Raw genomic sequence first — 25,617 nt, forward strand, 5'->3', positions numbered from 1 at the left:
GGAAATAGATGCATAAATGTGGAAAAATTATCTGAAAACCAGAAGCTCAAAAACAACATTGTCGATCAGCATAACGTTAATGTTTTTCAGTAATGAAATCATAATCCGCATTAAATCCTAAAATGAATTATTTGTCAAAATATTGAGTAATGTGCGTCGAAATATTGTGTACTAAAAAATTTTAGTTAAATATTAAGTACGGCTTCAAAAAGGAAGACGAACAGTCCCAAGATATGCAAGCATAATATTTTTGTTAGGATATTACTCAGTTGTGATGAGAAGCTGCTAAGGTGATGAAAGGGAATCTATGTGCGAGAAGTATACCACTATTTGTTTTTTTTTTTATTTCTTAACATTTAACTATATAAAAATGGTATAAAATTCAATTCTTATTTATATGTAAAAACATATGACACATTTTGTAAACGTAAAGGTAATACACAGTACAGAAAAAATTAACCAAACAGAAGATGTTTTTTCGGTCAATGCACGCCCTATTTTTATATTTTAACTTTATTCCTTTCAGTAGACAGGATCGTATTTTGAAGAAAACTGTACATTCATATTCCTCTATAATCATTTTAAAATCAAGAATAATACATGTTTAAACATCTTTTAAAATGGTTGTAGGTTTTGAACTACATGTAGTATACAGAAAACCAATAATACTTGATGAACTGTTGTGATGCATTACATAAAATCTACTAACCTGTACATGCATTTCCAGCACCAAGAGTATATCCGTCACTACACGAACAACTATATGACCCCAATGTGTTGTTACACACCCCGTATGTAACATCACAGGTATTATTGGTCGAACTACATTCATCCAAATCTAAAATACCAAATTTATAACTGTTTGGCTTTATACATTAAAATGTACGTTAAAAATTGAACATGTATTCTAATAATATTACTGCAAAGTATTATATGTTCGTGGCATCATTATTGTTTTCATAGTTGTCCTTTTTCATCTCCGGTAAATTTGTGCAAATGTCCTTCGGCCGTATCCATAAGGGTGGATACATATTATAATCGAAAATGATAAGTTACATGATGAAAAAATACCAAAATCCGTATATATTAAGGGAATAATTAGATAGTTTACATAAAAATATATGGCATAAAAATAGAGAATTCATCCATGCCTACACAAGGAATTACTATTGTCTTTCATTTCAAACCTCTAATAAGTGTTATCAAACATGAAACAATCCTTAAAATTGTAGGGTATACTTTTTTTTCAAAACACAACTATTAATGAGTTTTTGTGGGGTCTTGTTTTCCTTTTTTCAGTTTTTATGTGTAATCCGTTCGATACATTGTCTTTGTTTTCTGTGATCACCTTCAGGCCATGTTTTTGGATTTTGACGTATTTGAATTCTCCCACTACCGACGCTTCGGTATTTTTGTGGATATTTTGCAAATAAAAACATTTAGACATATCCTTTAAATGGACTATAAAATGTAGCAAACAGGAACAGAAACCCCAGTCATTTAAAACAAAATTGAAGGAATGTTATATATAAATTGGTTATGGCGTTGACCTTCTTGAATACATTGAATAATACTGAAGCTTTAACAGATTTTCCTAGATTTGTTAATTTAAATTTCAAAATCAAGTCAAATAAACTTCAAATGGTTGCCTAGCTTTATGTCAAAGAAATTTACGAAACCCTAAAAAGCCTTTTTGTCTCAATGCCGGGGCTTTAAATATTTCACAATATGTTTGGAAGATGCGCGCATTTAGAGATCTTTAAAACAGGCTAGATAAAAGTCAAGCAAAATGGTTTTATATATAGACGGCTTTAATTGTACCTGTACAATTTTTGCCGTCGCTGTTCAAAATGTATCCAGTCATGCAAGTACAGGTGTCCAGTCCACTGATTTTAGCACACTGGTATTCACAGTTGTGACCTGGTTCACATTCAATATCCACTACAATGAAAATCACAGTACGTAAAACGATTATTACGGAACTACAGAAAAAAGTAATATACATAATTTATTGTTTACAAAATGAGAAGCTTCTAGACTGCATGTTCTCTCAAGCCTGGACACCTTTGTACCGTTTTAATTCAAAACGATCGAAAATATTTGAAAGATCAAGTTGAAAAGAAGCAATATATTTCGTTAACAATCAAGCAATTAGTTTGGCATAAGGAAACGTAAACTATAAGGTAATAAAAATAAGGACATGTATATTCTTGCATGTATGTATGTATACGAGAATTTACTAACCAATACAAGATTTTTGATCTGCATCTAACCTATACCCTTGTTGACAAAAGCATCTATATGTTCCCTGCAGATTCTCACAGGACCCGGCACAACCATGGTTTCCAGAGCATTCATCGATATCTATTAAAATTTACATAATTTCTCGCATAAATAATACAAGCCTTCAGAATATCATATTTATCAAATTAGCAGTGATACAAATTTCAAAATACTTTAAGCACTGAGACTCATTCCTTGTATTGAACATGGTTGAACTTTAGCTTCCTATATCGATAGTTTTGGTTTTAAGTACTTCTTGCATAGAATTGGTTTTTGGATTTAGATCTTCGTATATATTTGATCTAGTGGTGATGATGAGAGGTTTCTCCTTGATACACATGTACAGCAAATCGAAATTTGCAATAAATATGATTGGCATCTTTGTATTCTAAAAAGCAGTTCCAATTTATTTGATGTACGTGTTTGTGTCAATATATATATATAAAAACAACCAATAAAGTATTTTTATATACGTTACCAACCATTACATGTATATCCATTTGAAGCAAGACTATATCCTCTCTGACAACCACAAGTATATGATCCGATTGTATTATTACAAATACCTCGCCCGACTCGTTTATCACAGCTGTCTGTGTTAGTTGAACATTCATCAATATCTACAATTAAAGAAGAAGAATGCTATCAAACATCTAAATAGGAGTTAAGGAAAATAGTTCTATAACTGTACCTATATACTTTTTTCATATACGCTGGACATGACATTTTATGATCAACCCGGCGGGAGTTTCTTGAAAAAAAGGAGGAAATTCACCCTACAGGTGCGCCTGATCTATGTGGAGTCGTGTTGCCCATTTGATTTCGTTCTATTGCGTGCTGTTTTGGTTAATTCTTTCTTTACTATGTGTCTCTATTTTTCCTGTCTAGTCGTATTGTTTTGTTCACCGTTCGAATTCCGATTCTATTATATAGATTCATTTCATTAAGACCAGTTAACGTTAAATTATTTCCGTTCACATAATTGATGTAATATTCAAAATAAAAGTTTAGTTTTAAGTTTAAGAAAATACCTCTGATCTTTTTATTGAATACATTCGTTACAATTTAATGGAAAGGGAAAATGTTTGAATTTTTCAAAATTATTTTTTTTGCAAGCGTTAGTTTATAGTCAATCTATAGTGCAAATTCATTCATACATATAGTTACGCATGACAATTTTAGATCCTTTAAATTCAAGAAGTGTAGTTTCACCTTTAAAGAGTAATTAAAGGAACCAATATTCTAGCGGAAATCAAAAGAATGTAATCCAGGGACAAATACCGGACATGAAAAAGAGACATACACAAGAAAGAACATAACTTAACTTAAATAATACATACAAAAAAAAAGTTAATCAGCAACTCGGACTCCACCACAAACTGGGAGCATGAGGGTAAACGCCCTCTGGTTTTCTAGAAACACCCGCAGAGTTGCTCATAAAAATTCAAGTCCGGGGTAGACGAAAGAGGAAAGGAAAACTATGACACGTTGAACAAATACCTTTTCAATCATGGTGCAGATGGATACACCGTAACGATCCACGAGTTCATGATGACGACCATAAAACTTCTGTAGTGATGACTTCAATCTTGTAGCAACATAATCCTGTTCCAGAAGCCTAATTGTAAGAAGTCTAGAGCGATACAAAAAGTCTGCTTACTTACGTCAAGCTCTGGCATAACGTGTGTATGAAAATTCCATACGCGGGCGCTGAAGGGATGTTGCCACAGATGAAAGGAAAGTTGACAATTTTGAATGAAAAGTCATCACGTTTGTCGTAAAGTTTGGTCAATAGTTTTTCTTTACCATCGATTTCTAAGTGTAGATCAAGATATGAGGCTGACTTCACAGTGTCTGCAGTATCATTTACCTCAAGTTCTTTGGGGGTATATGCGATGTATTAAATCCCCGAAACTAGGATTGTTTTACGATAACACGTCATATATATAGTGGAAACTGAGATTACAGGATTTATCTAAACGATGTTCTTTCTTTCGGATCAGATCAGCTACAACAAGTGTTGTGATAAGACTGGAGACCCTCTTTGACAGCTGTGCGTAAAGAAGTTAAAAGTTTTGAAAGAGGTTTGGTGGTACATTTTGCAGATCCAGCTATGAAGCGTTGTTTGTATGGATTCTTGTGAAGTTTAGGAATCCAGTACATAGACGGTAAATCACAAGCATCGTCTTTGGTAGAGAGACCAAAAGAGGATAGCACAGATTTATGGTTATCCACTATCTCTTCTTTGGAGAATGTATTGGCAGTATATTAAATCTTTAATTATATCAAAATTAAGAAGTATGATCAGGAATAGCAGTCCTGTTACTGTCTGAACTACAAAAATATATCACTGAAATTTGCGGAAACTGTTCATAATTTATTCGGACCCATTTATTGCAAATCAAACACTTTATCAAATATCTAAAACAGTTGCTTTAATTAATTATGTTTTGCAAGTGCTTATTAAGTGTATTAAGGTACATGCAATTGTTTTTATTTCAGAAATATAGCTAATATCTTAATATATGATCTTGTATAAAGAACTTTGTTCCGACTTACCCAAAATAAACAGCAAAGCGGTTTATGTTATGTGTAAATCGAACAAAACTTCTTTATACGGGATAATATATATTTAGATTTTAGTTACATTACTTACAATTTAATATTTTGGCAAAAACATTGATTAATTCATATTAATTTATTACAACACGCCTTTTTTCAAACTGTCAGGATTATGTCATTGGTAAAAGTAGTCCGGTTAAAAGGGCGTGGTTTAAAGAGTAATCAGGGGAACGTTGATTCTAGCGGAAATGAAAAGAATTGTCCAGGGACAATGACCAGATATGGAAAACGGACACACGCAACATAAAACAACTAAAATAATAATAACAAAACTAAATGATCAACTCGGAATCCACGAAAAACTGGGAGTATAAACGAGGTTTAAAGTTCATGTCCTTGTTTATTGATCAGGTGATAGGAAAATTTTGTACCCAAGATAAAAATAAAAAACCGACGGCATCTTTTCTAACAGTAAAAATGGTCATATTAAATTATAAACATAAAAAAGAACTTTATGTAGACCCTAAATTGAAATAATATTAAAACTCTGTATACTAGTATTCAAAACAAAACTTCACATTATGAAAGCAAAATTTCGAAGACCTTTCAAAGCACTCTAAAAGAAAAAAAATGGATTGAAACTGAATAAATCTGAACAGAGTTTTACTCAACAATAAGTATACCACTGCATGACACGCCATCTCCTTGATAACCATGTAAGCAGGAACACGAATAACCTCCATAAGTGTTAATACACTGTCCCATTGTCGAACTACAATCATTACCTCCTGATGTACACTCGTTTATATCTGAAAAAAAAATTAATAAAAACTTAAAGCCATGAAATACATACATCGAGGAGAACCTGATATACAATAGAGAAATGTGACTTTATTCAAACACTTGGTATTGACAGAACAAGTAACAGTTGTGTAACTTCATTTTCTTCTTCTACATATGCTACTTTATCCTGGAAGCTATTCCTTTAAATTAAATTAAATTAAGTTAAGCACTAAGATTAAAAAATAATTTTACTGTAAACGTATTAATCTTCGCGGTCGCATATTCGCGGGTATCATTTTTTACCATCTCAATAAATAGATTTAGAAAAATGTTATACTTAAAAAATATTATAAGGGTTAGAATTTTGCAAAAGTTAAATGTTTATATCGTCAGTTTTATTTTTTAATTGGTACATATCGGTATCTAAACATTGTCGTTTAATTGTGACTGGCATTTGGTAATGTCAATCATTGCTATTTTCAAGAGAGTTAAAGCTAACGTAAAAATCGATATAACAGCAAAATCAGTCAAGGGGAAATGTTTCTGAATTTGAAAAAACACAATGCAATAAGATAAAACCATTGATTATTGTGCATAATAAAAGCTTTGTGATTTACAAAAAAAAGAAAAAAAGATAATGCAAATCGGACCAAAAAAGTATTCTTTATAAAAATGTAAATGAAAGTGAAGTAGTACCAAAAAACGGTGCATATGTCGAACTATCGGATTTTTAAAAGAAAACAGAGAAACAAAATAATTGAAGATGCAAAACACAGCATGTTTTAAAGGTCGATTTTTCTTCAAGAACAGAGAAAAGTTTCTTGGAAGCACCATTATATACACACATATTATGTACCTTTACAATTTTAATGTATTGCATCTTTAAAAATTTCCCTAATATCAATGTGAAATACGTTACATTCTTAACAATCATCCATACCTTTCCAATAACAAATTAGCCAATGAACGCTTGAAGGTTTACGAAATCTTTTTGGGGTTACAAGAACTTAAAACAACATAACAAATGATATATCTACAATAATATTTAACAGAGAACCAAATGATTCCTGACCATTCAGTTATTCATATCAGGACCATAGCAATACCAACTGCTCCGGTAGTGTAATATCTATTTTGCCAGATGTATTTTGAACTTGACTTAATTATGGATCGGGTTAGTGTTTGGTAATTTTTTTGTTATCCTTATGTAGTTCTAAAAATTATTATATCAAACATCATTAAAATGAATAACGTTATGTGAACAACGTTAACGATCAAAGCTTTTTCGTGGATTAAAATTGGTCAACTTACTTGAACTTAAGAAATAAATCAAGGAAACTACAGTTATAACGTTACTTTTTGATAATAACTTTTCAGATAGAAATATCTTATTATAGACCAGACTACATAAAAAAACCAAAAAACAAAAAAAAAAACAAAAAAAAAGACAAATAACAATTTATAAGATATTCTAGGTGATCTAGAATCTACATTGAGATTTTCCTGGCCCTTGCTCCCAGTTTTCAGTGGAGTGTCACCAAGGAACAGACATGGAAAACAGACACACACAAGAAAGAACATAGAAATAGGATAGGTACTTTATTTGGATTTCTTGAAAATATCTAATATGCACCACTTTGGAACTATCGTTTCTAAAGCAACACACCTAAGCATTAAATTTTTCAAGACAACATTCGCTGGATTTCATTTAATTAATTAATATAAGAAATTCACAAAAAACATTTCAAGCCGGAGGTTTAGCGCGCTATGCAACCTGTCTGAACCAGTCATCACCTTCGTGGATGCTTGAACCATTGCAGTAGTTTTCAACTCGTCGGTTTTGGCCTTGTTTTCCATTTGTTATATGGCATTGCCTTCTGAAGACTACTTCGTTTGATCATTGTCTGGAGTTTAAGCCAGTTCGCTAATTTGTTCTATTTATATTTTTGTTATTTCAAAAAAGACAAAGCAATACAAAAATCACGAAATTTGTATTAATCTCAAAGTGAACTTACCAACACAAAGCGAATTAGACATTGCATATCCACTTAAACATTGACAAATATATTCGGGTTCCTGATTGACACATCTTGAATTACCAGGACAAACGGCAGTTCCCAGTAAACATTCGTCAACATCTACAAGCCACAAACAAAAAAGTAAGAACAATGAATATGTCATTCTATATCTAGGACAAATCACTAGCTGAAGCAACTCAAAAAATGTAAGTGGAATTGACAAATATAAAAACAAACTAGAGGCTCTAAACAGCCTGAATTGCTCACAAGACTTGGCAAGGAACATTCTATTTTTTTGTAAAAGCGGCCATGTTTTTTTTTTGGGGGGGGATAACGTCGAAAAAGACAATAACGCCAACATGGCTTAACACATTAAACAGCAAATTGGCCACAGATAGAACTCATTATGCTGAAAACTTATACCCCATTTATATACATGATTTTGCTAAACCTAACGGTTTTGGAGATATATGTGAAAAACATCCGTCTGACCCCTTTGTTCTATTTTAGAAATGGCGGCCATATTTTCGACGGAACATAATCCCCACATCAGTTCCATGCAAAATATCAAAGTTGGTTTTGATTTGTTGTTTCAGAGGACAAAAGTTTTGAAAAATTTTTAACGACGAAAACGATGGACTCCAAATGATGGCAATAGCTAACTTGGCTCTTTTATGCCAAGTGAGCTAATACAATTAAAAAAATAACACTGCTAATAGCTATAATAGAAAATGTAAATATTTTTTTTATTAGACTGCAGTAACAAAATAGTGTTCAGAATACCTTTATTCTAAAGATATTTAACTATACCTACCAACGCATCTGTACTGCTCTATGACAGAATAAGATGAATTGACACACCCACATTCATATGAACCATTCAAATTTTTACAGATAACATTATTTGCTGCGTCACATTTATTCAAACTTGAGTTTTGACATTCGTTTATATCTGAAATAATAAAAAAAATGTGTCATTGTAATTATTTTTTCTTACAAGTCTACTTGAACTTAATGTATATGAAGAAAAGTTACTGATAACACAATTGAAACAGATTTTGCCAGTAATGTTGTCTCTGCCATTAACTACACACAAAACAGCAACGAAAATAATGAGAATAAATTTTATGTATTTTACTCACAGATAGTCTTAAAGATAGTACTTACCTTGACATATTTTTCCAGTTAAATCAAGTTCATATCCAATGGGACATGCACATGTATCTGATCCATTTATTCTATCACAAGTGTGACTGCATCCATGACTAGAATCACAATTATAAATTGCTGAAAAAAACCAAGGAAAGTCATTAATTGTTTTTGTCTGTCGCAACTGATAAAAAGATAAACCAATTGCGCTCAAATCCTTAAAACAACCCATACAAACGTTTATGAAAAGAATGTAATCCTGGGACAAAGACCAGACATATACAACAAAGAACACAAAGTAACTAAAAGCATACATACAAAGTAACAAAAGCAAATGAGCAAATGAGCAAATTATTAGCTCTTCAGTATACACCTTATAATAGTAAAGAATTTGATCCATCTAGAAAATGTTTTTTACGTAATGAAATACTTTAAAATATTGCCCTCTTTACTTCAAAAAGGCTAGTTAAGTAATGGTTCGAGTGAAAGGAGCATATTTAAATATATAGTCAGCAGTTCATGGACAAATTTTGGGTCATACTTGCTTTCTAATTGATTGTGTAGTTAATTTTGAGTGAAAGGGCTATTATTTCAAAATAATTACCTGTTCCTTCATAATTTTAATATCAACAATTTCTGGTTAACCAGCCAGTAAAAAAGAAACCGATCAATGGAGCAAATGAATGCTTAGGTCACAACTTCATTTACAATAATCCTCTCCCATAATAATATGAACAATGTAAATTTTAAGTAAAAGTTTACACGAGAATATTCTTGTGATTAGTTTTTTAACTGTTATTCGTGAGATCTCGCAAGCCACTTTGATATAACAATATTGATACCTAAATTAAAACTTCTTTAAAACTTAAAGACTCATTTGGCAAAGAATTATCACACACACATACACACACACACACCATTTCGTACCATACATAGATATATGTAACACTGATTAAAAATAATTCAAGTGCTTTAGGTTTGAACACGTTATACACACGTGTTTTAAGTAGACACATTCATTCGATTTATCCTTTAATATTCAAACATTGATTTGCTTATTTTTCTCTTACATTGGCACGTTCTTCCATCTGCCTTTAACTCAAAATCTGGCGGGCAGTAACATGTATAGCTACCATCAGTGTCTGTACAGTAGGAACTCTGGTAACAGTCATTGTCGCTATCACTAAGACATTCATTAATATCTGTTATTAAAAAAAAAGTTATCCATTACTTTATAGTAATAATTATTAAAAATGTTACTATTAGCATTCATAAATCAGTTAACTACTTTTCCAGGACCACATAAATATAAGGCCATATACACGTACCAAGAAATACACGTAAAAAATGTATTACTAACTTACTGTTGCATGAAAATCCATTGTTGTGAAGTTCGTATCCATTACCACAAAAACATCTGTAACTTCCAATACTATTCTGGCATCCCTGAGTGCAGTTGCCTCTCTCTATATGAGCACATTCATTTAGATCTGTGTATTGAAAGATAGATAATAATTTACCTCACAATGTTGGCATGTAGGAGATTTCAATCGGGCCTATTTGAAAATAGACCTTCGATATTTTTATTAAATTGACTGATTAATATTGTATTTTAATATAATGTTATTTTATAAGTGTTTCAATTTTCAATCTACATGCACAATGTAGGGAACAAAATAAGGAATGTTATTGTTTATTTTCCTTATTTCCAATTCTTATCTGTAATCCATTTTGTTCCCTACATTGTGCATGTAGATTGTCTCTTTTGTTGTTTTCAAGTCCAGGCTATGCACTAAGATTTGATCTTTCTGACTCGCTTTCTTATTGACGCTTCGACATTTTTTGTCGAAGTTCTTAAAGAGTAATCAGGGAAACCAAGATTCTAGCGGAAATCCAAAGAATGTAATCCAAGGTCAAACAGCAGACACGAGAACAAATACAACAAAAAATTAAATAATCAAATAACACATACAAAGTAACAAAAGTAAATAAGCAACTCACAATCCACTAAAAACTGGGAGCAAGGACCGGATGCATCGGTAGGTTAAGCGCACTCTGCTTTTCTAGAAATACTCGCCGAGTTGCTCATAAAAAAATTGAATAAAATTTAACACTACATATCTTGGAGTGTGTAAATTCAACATGTTAAGATTGCTTGATAAAAGTACCAGTACAAGTAAATCCATCTCCTGTGTATCCGCTCTGACACGAACAGGTGTAGCCAGGAGTAGTGTCTGTACATATACCAAATTCTTTATCACATAAATTTGTTGACTGCGCACATTCATCAATATCTGTAAAAGTCCTTGTGTTAATGCATTTATATGATTAGTTCTATTCTTCTCAATGAACAAATTTCTTGAACTGTAAAATAGAACCTTTAATTTTTGTTCGTATCATTTCATGCATTGCAATGAATTTTTCAGAAGTAGCCCTTAGGAGGTAAAAGATAAAAAAAAACCATTTTGGCGACTTCTGATATATCAATTACCATAAGTATTTTCCCTGTAGAAACTTTGTATTATTTATGGCCTGATTGCCAGATGCCAATTTTAACTACCTTGCAATGAAATCAAATATAAGGAGAACTATTAAAATAACCAATTTATCAAAATTAATACCTAACTCTTTGTTTGAAAATTACAAAACATCAACAATGCAATAAAAAAAATAAACTTCTCTTCAGTAAAAGGCATAAAATCCTAGCTTTAGAACTACTTTGTCGAAACTGTTCATAAACCTCACATTCAATTTCATGTAGTTTAATGGTATTGAACTTACTAAGACAAGTGACGCTATCATTATGAAGTCGGAATCCTGGAAGACATGTGCAAAAATATCCTCCTTCTGTATTTACACACCCGCTGCTACAACCATTAGTGTTATCTGAACATTCATCGATATCTGTTTTAGAAAAAAAAATCTATTAACTACAACAAAAATGTTATTTGATTCTAAGTCTGGTCTAGAAGTAATCAAGGGAACCAAAATTCTAGTGGAAATCAAAAGAATGTAATACAGGGACAGAAACCAGACATGGAAAACAGATACACACAACAAAGAGCAGATACAAAGAAACAAAAGTAAATGAGCAACTCGGACTCCACTTAAAACTGGGAGCATGGACCAGATAAACCGGTAGGGTTGGCGTCATCTGCTTTTCTAGAAACACCTACCGAGTTGCTCATAAGAAGTCAAGTCCAGGGTAGACAATAGAGGAAAGGAAAACTATGACACTTTGAACAAATTCTTCAAGGTGCAGATGGATACACCATAACGATCCAAGAGTTTATTATGACCCATTGTAAAACGTTTGTAGTAATGACTTCAATTTTGTAGCAAAATATCCCTGTTTCAGAAGCCTAATTGTAAGATGTCTAGCGCGGTAAAAAAATCTGCGTACTTACATCAAGCTCTGGCATAATTTATGAGTTGTAAAATAAAAAAAAAACTAAATACGCAGGTGCTGAAGGGATGTTGCCACAAATGAAAGGAAAACTGACAATACGGAATGAAAAGTTATCGCGTTTGTCGTATAGTTTGGTCATAGTTTTCCTTTACCATCGAAGTGTAGGTCAAGATATGAGGTTGACTTCCCAGTGTCTATGGTATCCTTTGTAGATGCTTTGTTTAAAATCCCCGAAACTAGGATTGTTTGACGATAATACGTCATCTTTATAGCGGAAACTGAGAATAAAGGATCTAGCTAAATGATATTCCTTCTTTTGGATCAGATTAGCAATAAAGTCAAAATATAATTATTTTCTTTTATCCTTACAACATGGAGCATCGAAAGGAGATTAGTTTCTTCGTTCAAATAACTAAATACAATACACCGGAAAAAGTTTAATATAAATTATTTAAGTTAATACAACATGCTTGACGTACCGTTGCATTTGGTGTAATTCCTATTTTTTGTGATAGTTTTTTTATTGTGTGTGTGTGTTTTCCTTGTCTAAGTTTTTATATGTACATTGTAATTGTAATTGTTTATATATTAACTAAATTGTGTATGTAGATAATCCCTGCTTCCTCTATTTATGGTTTGGCCATGTACTTTGTGATGTCTCCCTTTTGATGCTTTGGTATAATTTTTTCCTTAGTTTTTGTGTTTTTGTTGTTATTGTTTTTTTTTTAGATAATTTCAAATACGTAATCGGCTACTAGCATCAAAAACCTCATGGTCAACAACTTCCTGTTAAGATCATGTAAGTTGCTTTCATTTAAACAAAATATTTTGTTTTACATTACTGAAAATGGATTGATCATTTTTTTTCCAAATAAGAAAATGAAAAATCTGAATTACGTCTAACAAGTTCCTGGAAAATTGCTTTTTCACGGTAATTCTAATAACTTTTTTTATTTTATAAAAAGGATTTCAAATATTATGTATTTTGATAACTGCATCAATGAAATGAGCAAGCCCTTCTTAACTTGTATGAGGTCCTCTGAGATCCCGACAATGAAGAATTGCAGCCAAAAAATAAATATCCAAAAACAAATATATTTATGTACTGATATTTTCAATTTTTTTCAGCACTAATTGCAGTAAAAGTGGATATTATATTAATTAAAGAACCATGCTTATAAATAAAGATAAGAAGTCAACTCTTTTCATCATCTTTATATCATATGAAAGTATTAATTTCAATCATCACAACTAAATTAACAGTCTAGCTATACTCAACATACCATTGCATGTTATGTTATCATATCCAGATCTGTATCCAGGGTGACATTGGCAGTAAAAGCTTCCTTCTAAGTTTACACAGTCTGATGATGACGATTGACAAACTGAAGGGCCATTTGAACATTCATCGATATCTTCAATATCAATTAACCACTTAAGTTTTTTCTACATTTGTATGCCATTATTATCAAAAGTAAAACAAAAAGTGTTCTGATTATTATTTTACTCTATTCTACCCAAGGTGGCATCAGCGGTTGTTTCTAGAAAAAGCAAAGACACTAACCCTAACGATGCTTCTTCCTACTGCTTTATTTTAAGGGTACTCAACGTTATTAAATATTTTTTTTGTCTTTGTGTACGCTTAATGATGTTTGTTGGTTTTTTTTCTACAGAAAAGAGAAAGATTTTGATACTGTTAAAAAGCTACGATATATGTTAAGAAAACTCATTTTAGGGAAAACACTGTGATTTAAGTAATGTACAATAGATCCTTCAATTTTATACCTACCAATACAGAAGTTAGTACTATTTAAGGCATAACCTCTAGGACATTGACATATTACGTCTGTACCGTTTACAGAATCAACAGCGCATATAGATGTACTACTTCCTCCGTCACATTCAAGTTGTTGAGCCGCAGTACAGGCATTTTCAGCTGTCAAACAGTAAAGCATGGTTGTGTTTAGGAAAAGCACGTAATGTTATGTAACTACTTATGCAGAGGGTACTCTTGAAATATCTGTCATTGCTATATCAATATTCTCAGTAAAGGGTTGGAATAACAAGAAGCTCCCGGGAACCTGAATCACTCATCTGGTTAAATTTTGTCTTCCAATGGCAATAAATTTCCCAAGAAGAGTCTAATAATTTTGACTCAAGTAGACGTTGGTAGTACTTATGATACGGATCATTACATGGCTTAACGGATAAAAATGAAAATTTGACCACAGAAAGATTTCATCATGCTGAACACTTTCACCCGATGTCAGAATTTGGCTAAACCTAACGGTTTTGGAGATATATGCGAAAAACTACTATGACACCTATGTTTCATTTATAGTAACGGCAGCCATGTTGTTTCACGGATCAAAAATATAAACACAACTTTTGTTGTCCTAAGGAGCATTCATACCAAGTTTGGTTCCAATTGGTCAAACTGTGCAAAGTTTCATATAATTCCGCTCAGTAGTTTCAGAGGAGATTTTTGAAAAAATGCTAATGGACGACGGACGACGACGACGGACGCCAAATGATGGCAATAGCTCACATGGCCGAATGCCATGTGAACTAAAATAACATCAACACTGTATGTGATTTGTTGCTATATTCTATCAAAATATTTTAATTAGACTTGGATGTAAAAAAGGATGATTTAACAAGAATCATTTTACAAAAATCACTTCCAATGAATCAATGTCGTAGTCAAATTTTCAAGGCCATAAGAAATTAAAAACTAGAAGGTCATATTTATTTGGTCAGCATTAATACTTACGTAAACAAGAAATTGTATCAGCTAATAACCTAAAGCCTGTTCTGCATGAACACGTATACATTCCTATACCATCGACACATAGCTGATCACAATTATTGGTAGGAAAACATTCATCAACATCTAAAAGGCAACCAGAATTATCATTTAAGTAAGCTTTTGAAGATCAAACAAGTATTTGCTCGTACATTTACACTAGAACTAGGACTAGAACATAAGAATATTTCATGGAAAACATGAGATAAAAGGTGAATTATATTCATTCTTTCCTTTCAATTATATCTTATACAAAAACGCCTAATTAGAATTATAAAAAAATAATCTGATATGTATACTTGTTAGAATCATGATTTCTCTGATTAACTGTTATGCATAAAATATGCATTAATTTGGATTTTATAACAATTGTTAGTTTCGTTTGTGTAAAGAGTTCAGATTACTGTGTTTTGTGTTCCAATATTTTTTGTTAAGAATTATTTTTTTAAAAATTTTACATATATACTTATAACTCACGTCCATATGGTCTAAATATTCGTATGTGTTAGTCGGAAAAGCTATGAGGCGCACAAAGCTAAAGGGTCGGATCATTCGTTCATTGTTTCGAAATTTATTTGACATATGAGGTTTTCTTACGTACTCTTCCGATATTACGAATGTACGCTAAATCTGAGGAGCGTTTATTGTTAAAAAATTGTAAAGATCTTACCAATACATGAAGAAGTCAAAACATCCCAACTATGTCCAAAATTACAAACACAACTGTAACTTCCAACAGAGTTCGTGCAAACCGAGTTTAGAGGACAGGGACTACTAACACATTCATCAATATCTAAAAAAAACATACTTAAATTAAATGGACAGATTTTTTATCAAGGAAAATTGAAAATATACTATATAAAATGATATACCGTGATACAGTATAATGGTCGAACACAGAAGGGTTTTGAAGAAGTTTTAAAAAATCGTACCAGAACAAACATTTAGAAATCTACGAAGAAATTCACTGACTTGAAAAAAGTTCTTAACGAAAACAAAATATCAACAAGATCAGGTTTATCTTCTCTATGCACATAACTTACAAAAAGCCAAAATGCATAAAATTATCCCAAGTTGAATAAGCGCACATGGATATCGCGAAAGAGTTACGTCCTGGGGCTAGAAGTTGTGGTACAGACTTTGAATGAATGTATCGTCATGGAAATTAGATTTAATATGAAAAAAGGGTAACGAAAGCATTTCCGAACTGATAAACTTTAGGCAATAGTCAAGGAAATAGTCCATGTCTCGATAAATTGCAAGACAAACAGACAGTATAAATTTGCCACCTGGCAAAGTTGGTAAAATAATTAAAGCAGTTCAGAAGAAATTATATCTATGATATTATCATTTTTTTTGGTCAGAAACAAAACATTTCTCATTAAGATCTGGATATATGTAGTTAGACTTTCAGTGCATGACACGTATGTTTCATAACATTGGTGCAAAAGCCTGTGTCTAAATGAGAGTGTAAAATATAAGAAAATTTGACAATATACATAATCATTTATAAGGATAGTGCTTTAAATAATGAACCGAACTAAACATTTAATTTACTTGATTGCATTTCCTTACGTGTCTGACTCAAATAAAGGAAACACGATGTCATTAACAAATATTCCAAATATTCAAAAGTGAATTACCTTGACATGATACTAGAGATCCTGCTTTATAGAAACCGGTACGACAATCACAATCATAGCCACCGATTGTATTGTTACACTCTGTTGAACTGATGTCACAGGCATGGGTTCCAATTAAGCATTCATTCTTGTCTGTAAAATGTTTTATTAGTTAAATCGAAACAAACTGAGTCCGTGCACTTTTATTACTTTTGTTCCAATTCGTCTCTTTGTTTTTGTTGCTGTTTACTGTATCATGTAAGGGGATAAATTATATAAATATTGATACCCCAGTGGATTTAACCAATAAATATGGATTTTTCTATAAGATACAATATTTATGTTTGTTTAAAATAATGTGTTGTTTTGTTTAATTATCGACTATTTTTCCATGGCGTCATTTTCTATTTACTATTTAATATTAGTTTCAAATGAAGAAAGAATTTAAATTTTAAGTGTAACACACCTATGCATGATTTTACATCTGGTGCCAGTGAGAAGCCTTCGTTACACGAACAAAGAAATCCAGCAGCAATGTTTTCGCATTTGTGTTCACAAGGAGAGGGGTCTTCTGAGCATTCATCACGATCTGAATTGTCAAAGGTTATAAAATTATCATACTAATTGGATGGGGGAAATGATTCGGCTTAAACGAACCAATTAAATTACATAATTAAAGTTAACAAAGTGACATAAAAATGTTAAAAATTAAAAGGAATCGTGTTCAATCATACGTATTAAACAATTTCGAGTGAATACTTGTGTTCGATCTCAACATGTATTCTCTGGTTGACAGAAAATTTGTAAGTTTGTGAATTGAGTATTCTCGATTCAAAGAATAAACACAATGTTAAATTGAATTTGTGGAGACCTGCACAAGTTCTTCCATCGCCAATCATTCCTGGTGGGCATGCATCACACTTGAATGGAAAAGGTTCATTATTAAGCTGGCTTGCAGGAACATCGGTACATATTACTTCCGGGTGACATGGACCTGCTGCACAGGCATCGATATCAGTCTCACATAACTCTCCCTCGTAACCATTCTCACAGATACAAGGAACAACAAAGAAATTGTCTGTACTCATAATGTTAAAATCACAAACTCCGCCATTCTAAAAGAAATAAAACAAGAAACTACCAAAAGAGAAATTAGACGGGAATAAAATAAAACTGTATTTCTAAACAATTTCTAAATATCGGATGTTTTTCTAAAGACATATTTGACTAACCCCATTTTGATATAGAATTCAGAAGACTTGTACATGCTCTTATAATTTTAATTTTCTTGTATTAGTATATGTAATATATTTGTCCTTTAAACTATTTTCAAATCATTTTTAAATCTAATAATTTATATAACCCAACCACATTATTTTTCTTTATAGTTTTGTACAAACATAAGAAGAAAATATCATTCAAATTAACAATAAAGAAAATCCTGATTGTTTCCTGCTATTCCGTTGTGTATTGCTGTTTTAGTTTTTTGTTTTGTTTTTTGTTTTTTTTTTTCGCTTTTTTTATTACCTTACCTGGCAATTGCAGTATTTGATTCGTGGTGTCCATACTGATGCTGCAGTTCCGTCAGAAGCTGATATGACAATGCTCCCCGTGCTAAGATCTGGTACATTTATCCAAGACATTTGACCTGTATTGTTATCGATAGAAAGACCCAATGGAGCATTACTATTAATGATAAAAAATATACTATCCCCATTCTGATCAACAGCGTCTACATATGTAAGATTTGTATAATTGTTTCCTTTAATAACATGTACTGTCACGTTCTCGTTTTTTATCAATGGAGGAAAATTACCTGAAAAGACAAATAAACAAAAATCACAGACTTATTTCTCATCACTGATAAATTGTTAGTCAATGAGTATTTTGATTTGTACGCTAAAAGCTGTAGTTGGACGGCCTAACTTTAGCCGAATTGGTAGGTACTATTTTGGAATGAGAAGGACTCCAAATTTTATAAGGGAACTAAGACATTTGAGATGTCTCTGAATGGTCCTTCTATTTTTACGCTTTGGTATTATTGCTGATATTAAATCAAATCACGACATAAGTAACTAACTGCATTAGGTTAAGAGCACATTTAACCATAATTCGGAATAGGAAACATCGAATGTGTTCAGAGTTTAAATGCATTTGAGTTATGGAAACAATCAAAAGTAAAGTATTTTTCTTGAAAACACACCTGAAACAACAAGGTTGATTAACATAATTGAAGTGAATACCTAAAATACTTCGTGTTTCTTGAATCTCGGCCTCTGAGGCTGAGGTTGCTTGAGCCAATGATGAGTCACCTGTAGCTTTATAATCAAAGTAGCATTGTCTCCGCTGAGTGGGATTTGGATCAGTCTCATTATTTTGGTAACATATATTCTGAGCTTCTCGCCTATCCTCAGAATCGGGAAACATTATAGACAAGTTAGCATTGAAGAAAATTGGAGTGAAAGATTTATCAAAGTAGAAAGACCGATTGGCAATGTCATATGTGAATAAAGAGTTGGTTTCATTATTTTGCCCTGAAAAAAAAGAACCAGGCATGGGTTAAAAACCTTTCAGCTAAAAATGAGTTTCTTAAATTAAAGCAAATATGAACTAAGACAAATGTGATATAATGGTTTTAACATTATTTTTTTCTATACATGTTATCAAATTACTATAACAAAATATTTTAATAAAGGCGTCATGAGTTTATTTCATATTACATTTAAATCTTAGTTTAAATCAATCAATATCCAACTAGAAAAAAGACACAACTATAAACAGCATATTTTTTAAGAAAGCAAAATATAGTGAAAATGCCATGAATTGAGCACACCATTTGGTATATTTTTATGAATTCATTGATTTTCACTGCTTACTAGATCACTCACACTTTATTCCATACTGATAAATTTCCTCTTCTGTTGCATTAGAGCCTTGTGACAGTATTAAACCTTCGGGGTCAGTAAAATCATCTTCCTTATCGTTATTAAAGTTTCCCAATAATCCTATAAAAATTAGACTAATTGAAAGACAAATTTAAGCAGTTACTTAAGATATATTTCTTAGAATGTATATTGAAGGTAACCTAAAACCTTTTCAGATGTCCTGGTTTATTTCGCAAATCATGTCAGAATTAAACAATTTTTCAAACATTCAATTGATAAAATAATAGCAAGACATAGTTTCAGATATCATATAATTTCAAAATCATTAGAAATAAGTTTATATACTTAAAAGCAAATAAGCAATTAGGACTCCACTGTAAAATGGGAGCATGGGGCAGGTGCACCGGTAGGGTAAGCGTCTTCTACTTTTCTAGAAACACTCGCCGAGTTGCCAAAAAAATCATATCACTTGTGTGATCAACGAGTGAGGACTATCATCAGACATCCTACCACATCGAATTTATATTAATGACCTAATGTACTGGCATACCTGTACAAACATTTTTCAGACTTGCTGAAAGTGAGACGACTGGTTCCATCATTCCAAAACTCGTCGTTACATCAACAATTACACCGAAAGTAAATATCATCTTGAACACTGTTTTATTAGACACGTTGACATTTTTAGACAATATCACACTGGTAAAAGAAACAGGCCCAGAATCGAAGTCAGGCGAAATTGGAACACCATTCTTCAATATATCTATGAAAAATGCATATAAATATTGTAGAATTTGCTAAAAATCTAAATGATTTACAATTAATAAAAATGGCAAATGTTTGCAAGATTTGAACATTAAGACAAATATATACGCAATGATATTCTGAAATCTTGGAAAATTTTTTTTAATGAATATATCACTTCTGGAACATCTTTTAACGTACGCTTGTATATGCTCAGAAACATTGCTTTAAGCATTTTACCCCCCCCCCCATTTCCCCCTAAAAAATTAAAATGATTTTAATATCAATGCATATTTTTATTAAAGACGATACGATACATTCATTATGCTATTTAGTTAGTTGTATTACTAAGTAAACTGTCTTTCAGAAAAATTATCATATCTGATAACCAAATCAACAAAATCATCACAAGTAAAGCATTTACCAATATCTTTCTTAATTTCATTTAACCTAAATTCAATTCTGTCACCAGCTGGTGATGATTGTTGTTGACATGCGATTGCACCGAATACAGTTGCATTCTGGGTAATATTGTCTTTAACAACAGCTATCGTTCGTCCCTGAAGTTCAAAGGTTGGGCAATCCAATAATCTAAATTCACCCAGACCATTAAAAGAAAACCTCAGTCCATCCATGGTTGTCATGTGTGGATCTCCAACTGCTGCAGCTGTATATATAACGGAATAGCTTTGATAATTTGCTTGAACATATATTCTAAGGCAGAAACACATCTTTGGAAAATCTTTAATTTTAGTGAATCGGGTTGGATGTCTTTTTTTTAATTTGGGACCATTACTCTTTTCCTCTTTCACTGGGTTTGACCTTCAACACAACTAAGCGCCCCAAATATCATGTAAGAAATAGAAATAATTAAGCTCTTGAAGTCCTGAGTTTATTCCCAAGTTTTTATTGGGGTTCTTGTTGCTTTTTCCTATGTACTTTTTTTAGTTTATTTCATTGTGTTTTTGTATGATTTGTTTATCATACGTTTCCGGCGTTGTTTTATCTAAGAATTACAATTATATGTATCTTTGGTATAATGCCTCTTCTAAAAAGATGGAGACTGAGAAGTCAAGTCTAACTAAAGACAAGTCTTTACAGCTATTTGAAATGGACCAGTTCCAATTTCAATACAAATTTAGTTAGGCTAGTGAGTACTTTAAGTAGCTTTCTATGTAGAAATATGTCCTACATTATACCAATGTGTCCTACTTAACTACCACAGAACACTTGTCTGATCTTTTAGACACTGTTTTTTTTTGTTTTTTTGTTTTTGTTTTGTTTTTTTGTTTTTGTTTTTTAATATCTGTCTATTATGATTACATTAATCTTTGAATTTGCCATCCACCAATATAATTGACAGATATTCAAACTTAACATGTCTAAAAGAGTAATCAAGGGAACCAAGGTTATAGCGGTAATCAAAAGAATGTAATCCAGGGACAAATACCAGACATGGAAAACAGACATACACAACAAAGAACATAAAGTAACTAAAATCATACATACAAAGTAACAAAAGCAAATGAATAACTCGGACTCCACTAAAAACTGGAAGCATGAACCAGGTGTACCGGTAGGGTAAGCGTCCCCTCTGCTTTTCTAGAAACACCCGCCGAGTTGCTCATAACAAGTCAAGTCCGGGGTAGACGAAAGAGGAAAGGAAAACTATGACACGTTGATCAAATCAGTTTTCATGGCGCAGATGGATACACCGTAACGATCCACGAGAAGAAGACTTGACTTAATTCAACTTTAACAAACACAATATCTTACCAACTGAGCTGCTTTCAAAATCCCCACAAGTTGAGACAGGTCTCCGTAGTAAAAATTGTTCACATAAACTAGTTTTTAAGTAATTTGAGTAATCTGATTTACAACAAGAATCATAAGTTTTATCGTCCATATCCTGAACATTACCGGAATGTCGCTGGTATGTATTCATTCCATTTACAACGGTGTGATCTGTTATAAGTTGACCTTTGATATCGTAACAACATCTTTTACTTCTAGGATCTACCACAGCAAGTGCAGCAGAAGCAGTTATAAAGCAATCATATCCAATAGGTATTCTTGCATTAGACAATTTATGGAAAAGGGTATCAATCATTTGAGACTTGACGCATGGACATGTTGCTGCATCTTCCATGTTAATAGCATTGGTCAAATCATTTTTATCTGCATTTATCCATTTATTGCAAAGTATTCCATGATGTTTAAAATCAATTCCATTATTTGTTAACTTAAAGCCAAGTTTTCCTTTCTTTGACATTTTCATGTCGATGTCGTTCCATTTAACTCCAGATAGAAGTGACGCATGCTCACTTATTCCATCTATATTTTCTAACATATACTTTGTTGAAGAGATATTTGAAGCTCTAAGGTTCAAATAAGAATATGGATATTCGTGATGCGTGCCTTCAAACGAGTATCCCACTCTAACGGGGTAGTTATTTTGGGAGTGAATCGGTATGTTCCATTTCATTGCACGATCCTGGTACGTTACAATAGCGTATGTGTTATTGTAATCTGTAATTACAGACATCATGAAAGTCACAGTCTGAAAAGTAAAATAATAATACAGATGCCTAATATTTGTTCAATAAAATGAAGAATATTGTAATAAAAATGAACAGAAAACAATAAAATTTAAAACAATAAAATGCTAATATAGGAAGACGAAGTGTGAATATAACGGAAAATAACAAATTAAAATAAAAAAAAACTTATTTGATGAAAATTCATTTATGCATAATTAGGAAAACCAACAGCACCAAACCATGGAAAAGACACGTTTCAAAACATTCTTTTAATCTATAAGTATCAAATACGATATTCTTATGTCATGTCCATCTTAAACAAATATAAGATATGATCATATTAATGACGAGGATATATCAATACACTTTAAAAATCATGTAATCCCATTTAATTTCAAGTATATGTCACCGTTGTAGTTCCTTTATGATTATTGTTATCAAAGAAACCAATTTATTCCAAGTATATATTATCATAATAGTTCTTACCTGATCATCGTTACCAGAATATCCCATTTTATTCCAGGTATATATCATCATTGTAGTTCCATTAAAGGCACTGTCATCAAACATTTCCTGAATTTCTTCAGACAATGCCGTTGTTTCCACGTTTGGAATTTCTGTGATTTTATATGACACCCCTCTACTTAAATCAGTCTTGAATAAATATATAACATTCATTGAAATAAAGATTCTAACGACAATTTTATTCTTTTCATTATCATAATTTGAATAAGGTCATAAGGATAATATCAACATAGTCTTTTTACATCTGAAATTGAATTTCCTTGAAAAAAAATCATGTAGCTCTTGAACGTGAGTTTAAGGAATTTAGAATGACACATTAATATTATTCTGCTACTCGCTTAGAACTTAAAGCAGCAACTATCGTGCATTTTCGTTTTACCTTATTCATGACAACCATTTGTCCCCACCATCCTGTAACTAATGCCTTCTCTTGAAAATGTCCATTTAATAATAAAGACTTAGGGTTACTAAACGCCTTTTTTAATCCAGTATGTTGCTTATCAAATGTGACTGTCGTGAACAGCAAAAGACCACTCCTTGTAACCTGCAACAATAACATCTGTTTGTACTGACAAAAAAGTAAATATAGTAAATTACAAATGTAATTTTATTAAAAACTAACTTAAGTTTTTATCAAAAAAATGCATTTATATTAGAAAGAGCAATCAAGGGAACCACGACTATAGCAGTAATCAAAAGAATGTAATCCAGGGACAAAGACCAGACATGGAAAACACACACAACAAAGAACACATAGTAACTATAATTATAGATACAAAGTAACAAAAGCAAATGATCAACTTGGACTCCACTAAAAACTGGGAGCATGGACCAGGTGCACCGGTAGGGTAAGCGTCCTCTGCTTTTCTAGAAACATCCGCCGAGTTGCTCATAAAAAGTGCAGTCCGGGGTAGACGAAAGGGGAAAGGAAAACTATGACACGTTGAACAAATCAGTTTATAGAATACCTATAGCAATAGTATTTAGTGTCTTTTATAGCATGTTCCTTTCGATAAAAATACACCATTGCAATTTAATGTTAATCAGATCAATATTCTTACATAAAATGATGGATAGACATTAGTCCCCACTGGTATTCCATACTCTGGAAAGTAGTAATCAGAATATTCTGTCGTAAAACCAATCGATGCAGCGGTATCGATCACAAACCTATTTTCTACGAACAAAAATATGAGAAATTTTAGGGAGCGTAAATGTGTGAAGAGTGTATAATATAGCTCTTTATTATACGGTGTTTAACAAAAAAGTGCAGATTATTATTTTTTTAATGTATAATGGAATATTATGTGTTATAAGGATTGGCGAAAAAAAAGCTAAATTCATCGAAAATGGTTTATAAAAAAGACAGAAAAGTTTCCATAGTCAATAAAAAAAATAACATGAACATCAAATTAAAAAAAAAGCATTTTCTGCTGAATATTTACCTTTAAAAATCGGTTGTTGTGTTTGTTTAAATGATAACCACTTCAATAGGACCTGGCGGTTTTACAACAAATATTGCATTTTCAGCGCCTTTTAGTTCATATTCAATCATAATAAAAGTAAATAATGAAATCTTCGTCCTTTATTTATTTGATTAACGAAGTAAGGATCAATGATGTATTTAACTTACCTGTACAGTATGTTCCGTCTCCTTCGTACCCTGATTTACACGTACATCTGAACCCACCTACTGTATTAAAACATGTAGCTCTATATTCCTCGTCACAATTGTTCGTACCCAGTTGACATTCGTCAAGGTCTAAAAAATATACTACGAATTTAAATTTAGATGCATTAATTAAAAATTAAAGTGAATGTGTCAGCCATTCAATGACGTTTTTGTGTTACCGTATTTCGTGTATGTGTAGGTTTTTTTTTCGGGGTGGGGGTGTTTAAGTACGACTTATGTTTTTAATACACAACCAGGGCTGTCAAACTGATAAGTTGCCTTTGCAAGCATAAACATGAATCAATGTTTCTAATAACCAAAAATACCGCTCTTTTTAATTTTACAAAGCCGAAGATTGCTAAATAAAAATTGTGTTTACAACTTCACTTCCATAGTGTACCAGGTACGACGGTAAGGAGTTGTTTTTTAAATAGTTTTTTTTTTCCTTTACTCTTTCGTCTTCCTCAGACTTGACTTTATAAGCAAATATGTGGGTGTTTCTAAAAAGTAGAGGACGCTTAACCTACTGGTTTACCTGGTCCATGTTCTTTGTTCTGGGTCCGAGTTGCTCGTTTTAACTTGATTTCTTTTGTATGCATTATTTTGATTATTTTGTGTA

The 25,617-nt window shown here is 31.9% G+C and overlaps 1 protein-coding gene across 1 annotated transcript in view; it reads right to left on the bottom strand.

Moving 5' to 3' along the window:
* Positions 1–25,617, bottom strand: part of LOC148628381 (uncharacterized) — a 35,972-nt gene that overhangs the window by 3,998 nt on the left and 6,357 nt on the right. Inside the window, exons 3-31 of the mRNA XM_088566256.1 lie at positions 24,960–25,088; positions 24,388–24,503; positions 23,706–23,870; positions 23,288–23,455; positions 22,038–22,821; positions 20,686–20,928; positions 20,068–20,280; positions 19,521–19,637; positions 18,876–19,166; positions 18,165–18,448; positions 17,504–17,747; positions 17,099–17,221; positions 16,654–16,785; positions 15,681–15,803; positions 14,978–15,097; positions 13,994–14,140; positions 13,488–13,619; positions 11,577–11,699; positions 10,964–11,089; positions 10,160–10,285; positions 9,866–9,997; positions 8,814–8,933; positions 8,461–8,598; positions 7,644–7,766; positions 5,529–5,654; positions 2,766–2,903; positions 2,245–2,364; positions 1,822–1,941; positions 710–838 (exon numbers count right to left, since the gene is read on the bottom strand). Of these exons, the coding sequence (XP_088422382.1) occupies positions 710–838; positions 1,822–1,941; positions 2,245–2,364; positions 2,766–2,903; positions 5,529–5,654; positions 7,644–7,766; positions 8,461–8,598; positions 8,814–8,933; positions 9,866–9,997; positions 10,160–10,285; positions 10,964–11,089; positions 11,577–11,699; positions 13,488–13,619; positions 13,994–14,140; positions 14,978–15,097; positions 15,681–15,803; positions 16,654–16,785; positions 17,099–17,221; positions 17,504–17,747; positions 18,165–18,448; positions 18,876–19,166; positions 19,521–19,637; positions 20,068–20,280; positions 20,686–20,928; positions 22,038–22,821; positions 23,288–23,455; positions 23,706–23,870; positions 24,388–24,503; positions 24,960–25,088 (5,052 nt within the window). The remainder of the gene's footprint in view (positions 1–709; positions 839–1,821; positions 1,942–2,244; positions 2,365–2,765; positions 2,904–5,528; positions 5,655–7,643; positions 7,767–8,460; positions 8,599–8,813; positions 8,934–9,865; positions 9,998–10,159; positions 10,286–10,963; positions 11,090–11,576; positions 11,700–13,487; positions 13,620–13,993; positions 14,141–14,977; positions 15,098–15,680; positions 15,804–16,653; positions 16,786–17,098; positions 17,222–17,503; positions 17,748–18,164; positions 18,449–18,875; positions 19,167–19,520; positions 19,638–20,067; positions 20,281–20,685; positions 20,929–22,037; positions 22,822–23,287; positions 23,456–23,705; positions 23,871–24,387; positions 24,504–24,959; positions 25,089–25,617) is intronic.

Source organism: Perna viridis, chromosome 1, assembly GCF_037379345.1.
Source record: "Perna viridis isolate PV_CMFRI_1.1 ecotype Kerala chromosome 1, ASM3737934v1, whole genome shotgun sequence".
Classification (NCBI taxonomy): Eukaryota; Metazoa; Mollusca; class Bivalvia; order Mytilida; family Mytilidae; genus Perna; species Perna viridis.